The sequence below is a fragment of the Microcaecilia unicolor genome, chromosome 10 (genome assembly GCF_901765095.1).
Source record: "Microcaecilia unicolor chromosome 10, aMicUni1.1, whole genome shotgun sequence".
NCBI classification, from domain to species: Eukaryota; Metazoa; Chordata; class Amphibia; order Gymnophiona; family Siphonopidae; genus Microcaecilia; species Microcaecilia unicolor.
This window is the reverse complement of record NC_044040.1, coordinates 31,957,093-31,970,845: the sequence shown is the minus strand read 5'-3', so window position 1 is coordinate 31,970,845 and position 13,753 is coordinate 31,957,093. Positions and strand designations below refer to the sequence as shown.

Below are 13,753 nucleotides of genomic sequence, written 5' to 3'. Positions count from 1 at the left end.
AAAAAACCTAGGAGCTTCTCAAGGCTTTTTTTCCTCCTGCTCACCTGTAAGTGTGTCATGATTTTGATTATTATATGTAAGGGGACATTTTATGACCCTCGCTATAAAGGGAGCTCTAGGCATATAAAATTTACAACGATCCCAGTCCCCAGTGTTTCTGCACATTTGGGCTGTTTTGTGATTTTCCTTCATATGCAGGTGAATGAAAACGTGGATGAATCAGTTTCATAGAGTGCAAGAGATTTCATTCGTATGTCACAAATAATATAGATTCGGTGAGGTGCCCTTTTACAGAGTGGTGGTAAGCCCGCGTTGGGCTTACAGCTCGCTCTTCCGGGACCACCGCCGGCCCAACACGGCCGCCGGCGGTAGTCCCGCCCCAAGCGGCTTGCGTGGTGATAACCCGGTGGTAATCAGGCATCACGGAACGCTACCCAGTTACCGCCAGGTTAGCACTGGAACCCTTATCATCATCTCAATGGGTGGCAGTAAACGCTCCCCACTGCATGGCCAATGTGGTAAGTTATATCACCGCGTGGACTGGCTGTGGAAAAAATGGCCCTGGCAAGTGGGGAAAACACCCCACCACCACCACTAGCGCAGAGCCCCTTTTCCCGCGGCTTGGTAAAAGGACCCATGAATGAGGTCATCTGCTTTCTAACATGACAGCTTCCACTTAAATAATTTGAAAACTAGTGACCTCAGAACTTTGTAAAGTATATTGTTGAGTTGTTCCCTGGAGTGGGTGAGAAGAGGAAAAAGATAAGATATGATTTTAAAACCCTCCCCAACTGCAAAGGTATTAAGTACAAATCCTTCTATGCCACCAATTTTTCCTTTCTGGGTAGCCAGCTTTGGAATGCTCTACCAAGACCAATCCGAACAATCAACAGCCTTTTGCCCTTCAGAAAACCATTGAAGACCCATCTATTCAAGGAAGCCTACCCTAACGATTCAACTAACTAAAGCATGCCCACATGATCCTTACCAACGATTATTATATATTGACCATGTTTACCATTATCCTTATTGCTATCCCCAATCTTTTCCTCTCCATCTATTCCTCTCCATCTTCTTACGCCCACCTCCTAACGCCCATTTCCTTCTGCACCTAATTCCTCCTTTGTTCAATTTACTTATACAGCTAATTCCTCCTTTGTTCAATTTACTTATCCGTTAACCCCACTAATATTACGTTTACTACAAATTGTATACTCTTTTTACGACTTATAATTCTCCTTATTGTTACTATGTAAGCCGCATTGAGCCTGCCATGTGTGGGAAAGCGTGGGGTACAAATGTAATAAATAAATAATATATTTGTGAAATGGAATTGGTCAATGATCAGTTCTTCCATTGGCCTTTTTTATGTGGCTTGTTAACAGTTCTTTAGTAACAATAAATCCGTTTCATGTTATGCAACACAGTAACTGCAGTCCTTCTGTAACAGAAACGTTTTCTTCCTCTATATCCAGTGCAGCAAAGAGAAGCACGCAATAGTTTCATTAATTCTGGATTCTCTCAGCCTTGTTGGAAACAGGATACTGGGCTTGATGGACCTTTGGTCTGTCCCAGTATAGCAACGATTATGTTCTTATGAACTTGCTATGCCCTTGTCTCACGCTAAACATGCCCAGACCCTGTCCCCTTTCCATTTTAACATTTGCATTCCTGCAGTTCTGACATAGATCTGGAATAACAGCAGTTGTGTAAATGCGACAGGGACGCGTGTAACTGGCAGTATTGTGTAAGCTATACATGTAAGTGGCCGCCATGTCTACGGCGCAATCCAGGTAAATGTCCTCTTTGCATTTGCACACTACACGCCACTTACATGCACTATTGTAGAACAGCACTTGGTCACCCTGCTGTCACTTTCACAGGTAAGTGTGCACTTATGCACTTAAGTGACAGTATTCTGTACATTTACACACCCAAGTGGTGTGCAAATGTGGGTGCCCTGTTTTAGAATTGCTCTTTAAGGGGTCCTTTAACTAAGGTGCGCAGAAAAATGGCCTGCGCTGTTGTAGGCGCGTGTGTTGGATGCTTTCAGGTCCATTTTGTTAGCACGGCTTGCAAAAAGGCCTCTTTTTTTGGCTGAAAATGGACATGTGGCAAAATAAAAATTGACGCATGTCCATTTGGGCCTGAGAGACCTTACCCGCCGCCCACTGACTTAGCGTAAGGTCTCACATGTTATCCGGTTGGTAATCATCAGCACGCACACTGCCGATTACCGCCCGGTTAGCACCACACGGTAGAAAGTACAAAATATTTTCTGCCGTGCTTATCGGATGCGCGTAAAAAATGGAATTAACTACCCAGGGCACACGGTAAGCCAGGCGGCAGTTCCAAATTGACGTGCGTTGGACACGCATAGGTGCCTACGTGCCTTAGTAAGAGGGCCCCTATCTATGGATTTTAGTGATACTGTATGGATATGTGATCAAAAATTCTCTGCGCATGCCCACTAGCAAATATGCGCCCTCAAAGCATAATGCATACTTTTCCCAGTGGCGTACCGAGAGCAGGGTGGGTGGGGACGGTCCCGCGCCGTGTGCACGCCGCTGGAGGGGTGCAGAAAGCAGCCGCTCGGCTGTCGGCTCCGCTGTTCCCTGTTCCCTCTGCTCCGGAACAGGTTACTTCCTGTTCCGGGGCAGAGGGAGCAGGGACCAGGCGGAACCGACAGCCACGTGGCTTCTCCCAGCAGGTAAGAATGCACCCGGGGGGGGGTGTGTCGATGCGTTGGGGGGAGGGGGTCATGCTGCACCCAGGGGGGATGGACGCCGCTGCACCCGATGGGGTGGAGGTGCGCAGCGGCGATCCGCCCCGGTGACAGCTGACCACAATCGCCACTGACCTTTCCACCAGTCAGTATTCTACAAGAGGTCACGTACATCCATAAATACCTGCATACACCCACAAATGACTACAATACAACCATTTATGCACCTTCCTGCCACCTAAAAGTAGGTGGCTCTTTATAGAACTACCTATCCCCCCCCCTACTGCCAGGGCAGAATTAGAGCAGAGTGAGGGTTTTGTGCCCAAGGAGGTTTAATTGACAGGAGACAGCGTCATGTGACAAAGCTGAAGCCTTAGCCACCATCTTGATATACTCAAAGCAAAGTAAACTATTGGTCACACCAAACCACACATAAGCAGTCCTTATTTCTAATTTCTAATAAGCCTTTGCTATTGTTTTGAGTGATTCAATATGGGGGCAAGCTCTGCTTACTGGCTTCAGTCCAGATAATGGGCCAAGCATGCTCCCGCCATCTCCTGTCAATTAAACCTTCTGGTTGTGCCTAACTTTGTGGATAGTGGAGACATTCAGATGCTGTCTATATGGCTAAGTGGTTTAATTTAGGCCAGAACTCTTCAGCTTTTTTTTATTTTTAGACTCTCTCCTGTTCTGATTTTCTAAACCACTGTAGGGCCTATCCAACGTGTGGTTCAGAACTTGTTCAGAAACCTTATTTTATCATCCTCACTTTAATAGTCCCTTATCGCTTGTTTGTCCTGTTTGTCTGTCCTAATTAGATTGTAAGCTCTGTCGAGCAGGGACTATCTCTTCACGTTCAAGTGTACAGCGCTGCGTACGTCTAGTAGCGCTATAGAAATGATAAGTAGTAGTAATAGCAGACTTTGGGATTCCGGAATCTTGCTACTCTTTGGGAGGATTCTGCACAGAATCTTGCTACTCTTTGGGATTCTGCACAGAATCTTGAACTCTTTGGGATTCCGGAATCTTGCTACTCTTTGTCCTTATTCCTTATTTGTCCTGATTGTCTGTCTTGATTAGATTGTAAGCTCTGTCGAGCAGGGACTGTCTCTTCATGTTCAAGTGTACAGCGCTGCGTATGTCTAGTAGCGCTATAGAAATGATAAGTAGTAGTAGTAGTCTTTGGGATTCCGGAATCTTGCTACTCTTTGGAATTCCGGAATATTGCTACACTGTCCTTATCCCTTGTTTGTCCTGTTTGTCTGTCCTGATTAGACTGTAAGCTCTGTCGAGCAGGGACTGTCTCTTCATGTTCAAGTGTACAGCGCTGCGTACGTCTAGTAGCGCTATAGAAATGATAAGTAGTAGTAATAGCAGACTTTGGGATTCCGGAATCTTGCTACTCTTTGGGAGGATTCTGCACAGAATCTTGCTACTCTTTGGGATTCTGCACAGAATCTTGAACTCTTTGGGATTCCGGAATCTTGCTACTCTTTGTCCTTATTCCTTATTTGTCCTGATTGTCTGTCTTGATTAGATTGTAAGCTCTGTCGAGCAGGGACTGTCTCTTCATGTTCAAGTGTACAGCGCTGCGTACATCTAGTAGCGCTATAGAAATGATAAGTAGTAGTAATAGCAGACTTTGGGATTCAGGAATCTTGTACTCTTTGGGATTCTGGAATCTTGCTACTCTTTGTCCTTATTCCTTATTTGTCCTGATTGCCTGTCTTGATTAGATTGTAAGCTCTGTCGAGCAGGGACTGTCTCCTCATGTTCAAGTGTACAGCGCTGCGTACGTCTAGTAGCACTTTAGAAATGATAAGTAGTAGTAGTAGTAGTAGTAGTGGTATATGAAGTTGAAATACATAAATAATAGATTCTAAAGAGAGCGGGCTGAATATTGTTGCTTCCCATATATTTGCCAGGAGTCAGTGGCATATATTTATATTTAGTTCTGCTGACTATGGGTATAGCGATGCTGAATATATATTTTAAAAACTGCACAGCTGCCCAGACTGAAAACTGCACCAAGAGGAGTCCAGCTGTGGTTTTCAGAATATCCCAACTGACTATGCATAACATAAATTTACATTGCATGCCCTCAGGGAACAGGAAAATACCTAGCGAAGCAGAACATAACTCACTTTGAGATACTACTGAAAAAGGTGTGAGCTAAATCCAAAATATTGCATGAAACAGATGTGCATCCGACTGAGGTAATGTGCATGCATTCATGTTCATGATTATGCTGGAAATCTGACCAGTTTATAGCTCTTGAGAATCAGCCTTGGTAATAAATTATATTCTCCAGGTGTCTCTATCTCCCAGGACTCCACCCCAGCCATTAAATACCATCAGCACCAGTCAATTTAACTCACTTATTCTTCCCCCAAAATACAAATTGTGTTTGATATAACATACCATTCTCATACGCCTGAGTTTGCCACATGCTGTCTGTCACCACTCACGCAGGTTCTAAAATATACATTTTTTTTTGCTTGTAAAGGCTGAGTTTGGATTCTCAGACATGATAACTAATTTCCCTTCCTTTTTGGTTAGCATCTGTTCTTGCATCTATAATTCCTACTAAAAAAATATTCTTAAATTGTTTTCTAGTACTTCAAGATAAACAAGAATCCAGCCACATCAATTTAGTAGCCAGTCAGCTGGTTGGTTTATTTTATAATCCTGTAGCATATGCTATATTAAAGAGGTACAGTTTTACCAAAGAAATTTTTCTGTACAGAAATGTAATGTTATTTCTTCTGGGGACATGAAACTGACTCATACAAGGATAAGGTTTGTAGTTCTGAAAGAAAAAAAATATATATATATACAGTGGTGGAAATAAGTATTTGATCCCTTGCTGATTTTGTAAGTTTGCCCACTGACAAGACATGAGCAGCCCATAATTGAAGGGTAGGTTATTGGTAACAGTGAGAGATAGCACATCACAAATTAAATCCGGAAAATCACATTGTGGAAAGTATATGAATTTATTTGCATTCTGCAGAGGGAAATAAGTATTGATCCCCCACCAACCAGTAAGAGATCTGGCCCCTACAGACCAGGTAGATGCTCCAAATCAACTCGTTACCTGCATGACAGACAGCTGTCGGCAATGGTCACCTGTATGAAAGACACCTGTCCACAGATTCAGTGAATCAGTCAGACTCTAACCTCTACAAAATGGCCAAGAGCAAGGAGCTGTCTAAGGATGTCAGGGACAAGATCATACACCTGCACAAGGCTGGAATGGGCTACAAAACCATCAGTAAGACGCTGGGCGAGAAGGAGACAACTGTTGGTGCCATAGTAAGAAAATGGAAGAAGTACAAAATGACTGTCAATCGACAAAGATCTGGGGCTCCACGCAAAATCTCACCTCGTGGGGTATCCTTGATCATGAGGAAGGTTAGAAATCAGCCTACAACTACAAGGGGGGAACTTGTCAATGATCTCAAGGCAGCTGGGACCACTGTCACCACGAAAACCATTGGTAACACATTACGACATAACGGATTGCAATCCTGCAGTGCCCGCAAGGTCCCCCTGCTCCGGAAGGCACATGTGACGGCCCGTCTGAAGTTTGCCAGTGAACACCTGGATGATGCCGAGAGTGATTGGGAGAAGGTGCTGTGGTCAGATGAGACAAAAATTGAGCTCTTTGGCATGAACTCAACTCGCCGTGTTTGGAGGAAGAGAAATGCTGCCTATGACCCAAAGAACACCGTCCCCACTGTCAAGCATGGAGGTGGAAATGTTATGTTTTGGGGGTGTTTCTCTGCTAAGGGCACAGGACTACTTCACCGCATCAATGGGAGAATGGATGGGGCCATGTACCGTACAATTCTGAGTGACAACCTCCTTCCCTCCGCCAGGGCCTTAAAAATGGGTCGTGGCTGGGTCTTCCAGCACGACAATGACCCAAAACATACAGCCAAGGCAACAAAGGAGTGGCTCAGGAAGAAGCACATTAGGGTCATGGAGTGGCCTAGCCAGTCACCAGACCTTAATCCCATTGAAAACTTATGGAGGGAGCTGAAGCTGCGAGTTGCCAAGCGACAGCCCAGAACTCTTAATGATTTAGAGATGATCTGCAAAGAGGAGTGGACCAAAATTCCTCCTGACATGTGTGCAAACCTCATCATCAACTACAGAAGACGTCTGACCGCTGTGCTTGCCAACAAGGGTTTTGCCACCAAGTATTAGGTCTTGTTTGCCAGAGGGATCAAATACTTATTTCCCTCTGCAGAATGCAAATAAATTCATATACTTTCCACAATGTGATTTTTCCGGATTTAATTTGTGATGTGCTATCTCTCACTGTTACCAATAACCTACCCTTCAATTATGGGCTGCTCATGTCTTTGTCAGTGGGCAAACTTACAAAATCAGCAAGGGATCAAATACTTATTTCCACCACTGTATATATATATATATATTTTTTTTTTTTAATACAGTGCACTCCATTTAAGTGCACGTCGGATAAGAGCATGTTCTGTTTAACTGCATGCAGTACTTCGGTCCCGTTTTTGGCACCATCAATTTCTATGGGGACAAACTTCATTTTAGCGCACCACTGATAAGTGCAAGATTCGCTTATATGCATGGTTCAAGACCGCTCCTCTGCTGGAAAGACTCCGCATAAGCGCACGCATGGAATATGGAAGCCAATTGGCACGTGACAACCAACGAGATTTCAAATTTACTGCCTCTTTAACTGCTACAGGCAGAATAAGCGAAATAATGTTGTTATGACATACACCGGGGTCGTCGTCACGGCGGAACTGTAAGACTTTAACACTGGCTGAACAAATAGAAGTTCTTAAAAAATTAGAAATCAAACAAAGTCAAGCATCTATTGCTAAAGAATATGGTGTCAATCCCAGTCAAATGTCATGTATCTTGAAGCAGAAAGATCAGCTTCTGGAAGACTGGCAAAACAATACAAATCCACACAGGAAACGTAAATGGGCGTGAAGAGCATCTTCTACATCCTCAGCTTTTCTTTGGTGGTTTTCTCAAGTCAGGAGCAGACAGTTTCCTGTCAGTGGTCCACTGCTTATGGAGAAAGCTAATCAGCTAGCTGAAAGTCTTGGACTAACTGAATTCAAAGCCACTGTTGGATGGTTGGAAAGATGGAAGGAGAAACAGCATGGTGAGAAACAAGACGCTGATGACTTTGGTGCTGAAAATTGGGTTGTTTCAGTTCTTCCTACCATCTTGAATGAGTTTGCACCTCGTGACATTTTCAATGCTGACAAAAATGGCCTCTACTGGCGAGCGATTCCTGATGGAACACTTGCATTCAAACATGCCAAAACTACTGGAGGTAAAACATCGAAGGACCGACTGACAATCCTCCTTTGCTGCAATATGGATGGAAATGAGAAGTTGGAACCCCTCGTCATTGGAAAGAGCCAACAGCCCCGTTGCTTCAAGAAAGTTAAGCGACTTCCTGTGTCATACGAGGCTAACGCAAATTTGTGGATGACTGGGGAAATTTGGAAGTAGTGGCTAAAGAAGTTAGACAGTAGAATGCGGGCCAAAACAAATGAATGGCCCACAGAGAGGCAGAGGGATTTAGCACCCCTCAACAGCTCAGCCAATACAGCAAGCTTGATTGGCACTGCAGTGAGTGCCTTCTGGGAAAGGCACTGGCAGGCTCTCCTACCGTGGTGTAAACCCCTCTGATGGCTGACGGCCCAGTCGGGAGTCCTGAAGTCCCGCCTTGGCACCGCGGGGCAAGTTGCAGCACATGGCAGGCTCCTCCTGTCCTTCAGCTCCCTGCTGCAAGTTGCACTTCTGCGGAGGAAGTGCAGCAGGCTGCCCTTCCTGCCTGCAGCCTGCCTGATGACTGACGAGCGTTCTAAGCTAAGCTCGTTAGCTAGAACCACGGGCCGGGCAAAGTCGGGGTCCGGAGAAGTCCTGTCTGTGTCTCATTCTCGGACCTTGGTGGTGGAAGTTGCAGCACGCAGCAGGCTCCTTCTTCGTGCTGCAACGGCTTCGTTTCAGGCGACAACATGTGGGGGGGGGGGAGCTCACCTCAGGAGGCGGAGGCAGCCACCACGTACTCCTGTTGCCATGCCAGCAGGCCTGCTGAGCCAATGCAGCCAGCCAGCAAAAGGTACATGGGAGGGAGGTCAGGATTTTTTTGCGGCACCCCTGCAGTTTAGTGCAGTGCACCAGTGTGTCGTGGCGCATAGTTTGGGAACCAATGGCCTAAAATATAGGTGTCGGTAAGTGCAGGGAAATTAGCGCTTGCCCATTATTGGGAATAATGAAAAATGGAGCCATTTTACTGCCACGCTAAAAGTGGCTTCATCGTGCAGGAAAGACCCATGCTGGGGATATCGCTGGCCACTTTTTAGCACAGCTTACTAAAGGGCCCCTATATATTTCAGGCTCAGTATTAGGACCTTATACTCCACAGTTTTCAGACTTTGTAGGCTCTGAGCTTTTAATACCATTTCTAGTAAACTCAGGGCCAGATGCACTAAACTTAACGAGCCATTAACGAACAAGTAGTAAACCGTGGCATGCACTAAAGGCTTCTCCGAGCCATTTTCCGATCACAGTAGCAGCTAACAAAAATGGAATGCAGATGATCCAGAGGCTATTGCAAGTCTATTATAATGAGATGCACTACGGTTTTCTGATCCCCTTACTGTTAAAACCTAACCTAACGGGAGGTCTACACCTCTTGTTGGGGCAAATTGGAAGAAAGAAATGTCGTCAGGGACGTCCTTTTTGGACGTCCTTCACCTGAAAAAAAAACCCCACTCCAAAGATGTTCTTTTTTGACGTCCTTCACTTAATAAAAACATGTGCCGCCCAAAAGGAAGGCGCCGCGCCGCTCACCCCCTCCACGGCCTGCTGCAGGAAGGCTCCGATACAGTTCGATCATGCAGTTGAGGATGTCCATCCAAAAAGACGTCCTTTTTGGAGGTCCTCCCCCCTCCCCCAGTAGTAAAAACGTCCTTTTTGGATGTGCTTCACTCAGCTGAGAGACCTTGAAGTCTCTGAGCCAATCACAACGCGTTTAACGCTCTGTGATTGGCTCAGAGACTTCCAGGTCTCTCAGCTGAGTGAAGCATGTCCAAAAAGGACGTTTTTATTATTGCGGGGGAGGGGGGGACATCCAAAAAGGACGTCTTTTTGGATGGACGTCCTCAACTGCACTCTCCTGCTAGGATTGAGCCGCATTGGAGCCTTCCTGCAGCAGGCCGTGGAGGGGGTGAGCGGCGCGGCGTCTTCCTTTCGGGCAGCACAGAGGCGTATTTGGCATGCGCAGAGCTGCCAGCATAACGCTTGGCTGCTCTGCGCATGATCGACCGGCCGACTGGCCGACTGTTTACAGACGGAATAGAGAATGCAAGTGAGCTACAACGAGCAGCTCATTTGCATTCCTTTTCCTCGATGCATGCCCGTTCCATACCGATTCGCTAAGGGAATCAGTAAGGGAAGGGTTTAACAATTTTTTTAGTGCATCTTCCCCCCAGCCAGGGCTTAATTTTGCGGGGAATGGCCTGGAACACAGTTCTATTACTTTTTTCCAGACTTCAGGAGTGCTCTGCTCCAGCAGGGAAAACGAAGGTGGGGGAAGGAGCCAGCATGGAGCAGAGCAGAAAGCAGTCACCACTCCCCAATCCAGCCCCTCTTTTCCTAATGCTTTTTGGCCTACCCACCCCCTTTCTGGCTCCACAGTTCCACTTCTTTTTGGTCTACAGATTAAGCTCTGCAGTTGGCCAATGTGAAAAAAAATCCAGAGTACAAAGGAGTTTACTACTTTTACAGATTTAGGAGGGGGGGAGTTATCAGCGTGGGCTACCCTTAAGTCAGGTTACTTTACCACAAGCCACACTATTTAAGCACAGGGTCTCACTGCATAAAATGGGACCCTATGCTAAAATAGCAAACGTTGTGGTAAAATAACCTGTGGGTAAATCTCTCTTATCTGCTCCCTTCTCCTCCACTGCTAACTCCAGACTCCATTCCTTTTATCTTGCTGCACCATATGCCTGGAATAGACTTCCTGAGCCGGTACGTCAAGCTCCATCTCTGGCCATCTTCAAATCTAAGCTAAAAGCCCACCTTTTTGATGCAGCTTTTAACTCCTAACCCTTTTATTCACTTGTTCAGAACCCTTATTTTATCGTCCTCACTTTAATATTCCCTTATCTCTTGTTTGTCCTGTTTGTCCTGTTTGTCTGTCCTAATTAGGTTGTAAGCTCTGTCGAGCAGGGACCGTCTCTTCATGTTCAAGTGTACAGCGCTGCCTACGTCTAGTAGCGCTTTAGAAACGATAAGTAGTAGTAGTAGTTAACAGTAGCCCATGTTTATTACTTCCCCTCCCCCCCCAACTCATGTAATTTTAGCACAGCTCCTATGTTTTTGCAATGAGACCTAGGGTAAATGGTTAAATAATACATCTTAACAGTAGCCCACATTAATAACTCCCCTCCCCACCTTTAGTGGTAAAATAACATGACTTAATAGTAGCCCCTGTTGATAACGTCTCCTCTCTCACAATCCTCAACAAACAACTGAGAAAAATGCTGAGAAATTTGAAGCCATCACTTACCCATGAGTTGACCACAGCAACGCTGGCACATGATCCCTGGGGAAGACCCCTCTGAAGAGAACACTGAACGTGCAGATGAGGGGAACAAGGATATCCCTGTAGGCTTGCATGCTGGTGCCTCTTCAAGGTGAGCAGGACTGACTGGACAAGCAAGGAATTCACTGAGCTCAAAACAGTGAGGGCAAAAGCTGTAGAATCTGGCTAGATCCAGGCACTTGTTTATGGTTGCTGCTTGTTTAAGATGGTTGCTGCTTGTTTAAGATATACAAAGGGTATTTCACTTCCAGGAAGGGCCTTTTTCTCCACTTCTGCTTTTTTAAAGTACTGCACTGTGGTTGCTGTGTTGTCCATTGTAAAGGTAATACAGAGAAATAAAACACAAAAAAATACGCCGATGCCTTTTTTTATGTTGGATTAATGTTAGTCCAATATCACCGTATTTTCTTTTCTTTTTCTGTTTTATTCTTGATTTATTGCTTTTTATTGCTTTTTTTTTTTAAGTGGCATCAGAAACTAGTTTCTTCCGAGCTGCAGCTTGCCAGTTTCCTTTCTAAATTGCTTAATTGTTCATTTTATTCGAACTTCTTCTTTCCCTTTTGGTTGTTGACTGTAACTCTGAGGTGCCTCCCAAGCACTTCGCTACTGTTTTGCTGCGGGTATAGACTGGCACACCAACCTCTTTACCCTTGGGGCCAGGGTACATAGGGGGAAGGTCAAGCTTGAAAGCCCTACCTCTGTGGATTGCTCATGCTCCCTGCCAGTCTCCAGTGCTTTCTGTCAACAAGCACAGCCACTCCTCAGCAAAGCAGCTCAGACTAGGGTTTCACTGTGCAAACTAAATTTACAGAGAAAAAAATTTTTTTTGCAGGTCCAGTATACAAAAATAAGAACAACACGGAATACATTCAAAATTCCATGGCTTGTGATAGATCCTCTATAGACCACGGCATCACAAACCTGTCCTGGGGACCCCCACGGTCAGTCAGGGGTCCTTTTTACTAAGGTGCGCTGAACAATGGGCTGTACTAGTGTAGGCGCATGTTTTGGGCGCGCGCAGATCTATTTTTCAGCGCACCTGTAAAAAAAGGCCTTTTTTCTATTTTTGCCAAAAATGGACGTGCTGTGAAATAAGAATTGCCGCATGTCCATTTTGGGTCTGAGACCTTACTGCAGCCATTGACTTAGTGATAAGGTTTCATGTGTTAACCGGGTGGTAATGACCTACGCACGTAGAATGCCACTTGATTTTTCAGACGCGCGCCAAAAATGAAATTACCACAAGGGCCACGAGGTAGCCGGGTGGTAACTCAAAATTACTACTACTACTACTTATCATTTCTATAGCGCTACTAGACTACGCAGTGCTGTACACTTGAACATAAAGAGACAGTCCCTGCTCGACAGAGCTTACAATCTAATTAGGACAGACAGACAGGACAAACAAGAGATAAGGGAATATTAAAGTGAGGATGATAAAATAAGGGTTTTGAACAAGTGAATAAGGGTTAGGAGTTAAAAGCAGCATCAAAAAGGTGGTCTTTTAGCTTAGATTTGAAGACGGCCAGAGATGGAGCTTGACGTACCGGCTCAGGAAGTCTATTCCAGGCATATGGTGCAGCAAGACAAAAGTATATACAGTATATGCATGAGATCTATTTGCATACAATGGAAGTAGTGTATACAAATAGATCTCATGCATATTCATTGGGGAAATCTGACTTGGTAGTAGTTCTTGAGGACTGACCTTGAGCACCCCTTCTCTAGTTTGTGGCTCTGGGATGATTTTGATTTCTCTGGTACTATCCACTAAAGCCTCTGTTTCTCTATTCTTTCTCTTTGTGCTCAGTAGAGTTCATGTTGCAAGCCAAGAACTCAGTCCGATAAGATCTAGGCTGGTAGGTTTCATTTTACGGTCTGTGCCAGAGCCGGTGGTGGGAGGCGGGGCTGGTGGTTGGGAGGCGGGGGTAATGCTGGGCAGATTTATACGGTCTGTGCCCTGAAGAGGACAGGTACAAATCAAGGTAGGGTATACACAAAAAGTAGCACATATAAGTTTATCTTGTTGGGCAGACTGGATGGACCGTGCAGGTCTTTTTCTGCCGTCATCTACTATGTTACTATGAACGGAGTCTGGCATGCGTTGGCCACGCGTAGGTACCTATGCGGCTTAGTAAAAGAGCCCCTCAGATTTTCAAGATATCTACAATGAATACACATGAGATACATCGACATACACTGCTTCCATTGGTATACAGATTTATCTCATACATATTCATAGCTCGACAAACAAAATAAAAATTACTTTTCTCAAAAATCCTGGGCTATAGTTATACAATCCTAAACCAGTGTCCCAACTTAATTAAATAAGAAATAAATAAATAATAAAAGGGTAGTGAAGGTGCTCAGAAAAAGAAAGCGGCCAGTCACTGTTATCTATCATC

General features: G+C 45.1%; 1 protein-coding gene across 1 annotated transcript in view; it reads right to left on the bottom strand.

Annotated features, from left to right (window-relative positions):
• LOC115478627 (V-type proton ATPase subunit S1-like) overlaps positions 1–11,999 on the bottom strand; it is a 134,963-nt gene extending 122,964 nt beyond the window's left edge. Inside the window, exon 1 of the mRNA XM_030216112.1 lies at positions 11,313–11,999. Within this exon, the coding sequence (XP_030071972.1) occupies positions 11,313–11,422 (110 nt within the window). The 5' untranslated portion in view covers positions 11,423–11,999. The remainder of the gene's footprint in view (positions 1–11,312) is intronic.
• Between the last annotated feature and the right edge of the window lie 1,754 nt (positions 12,000–13,753).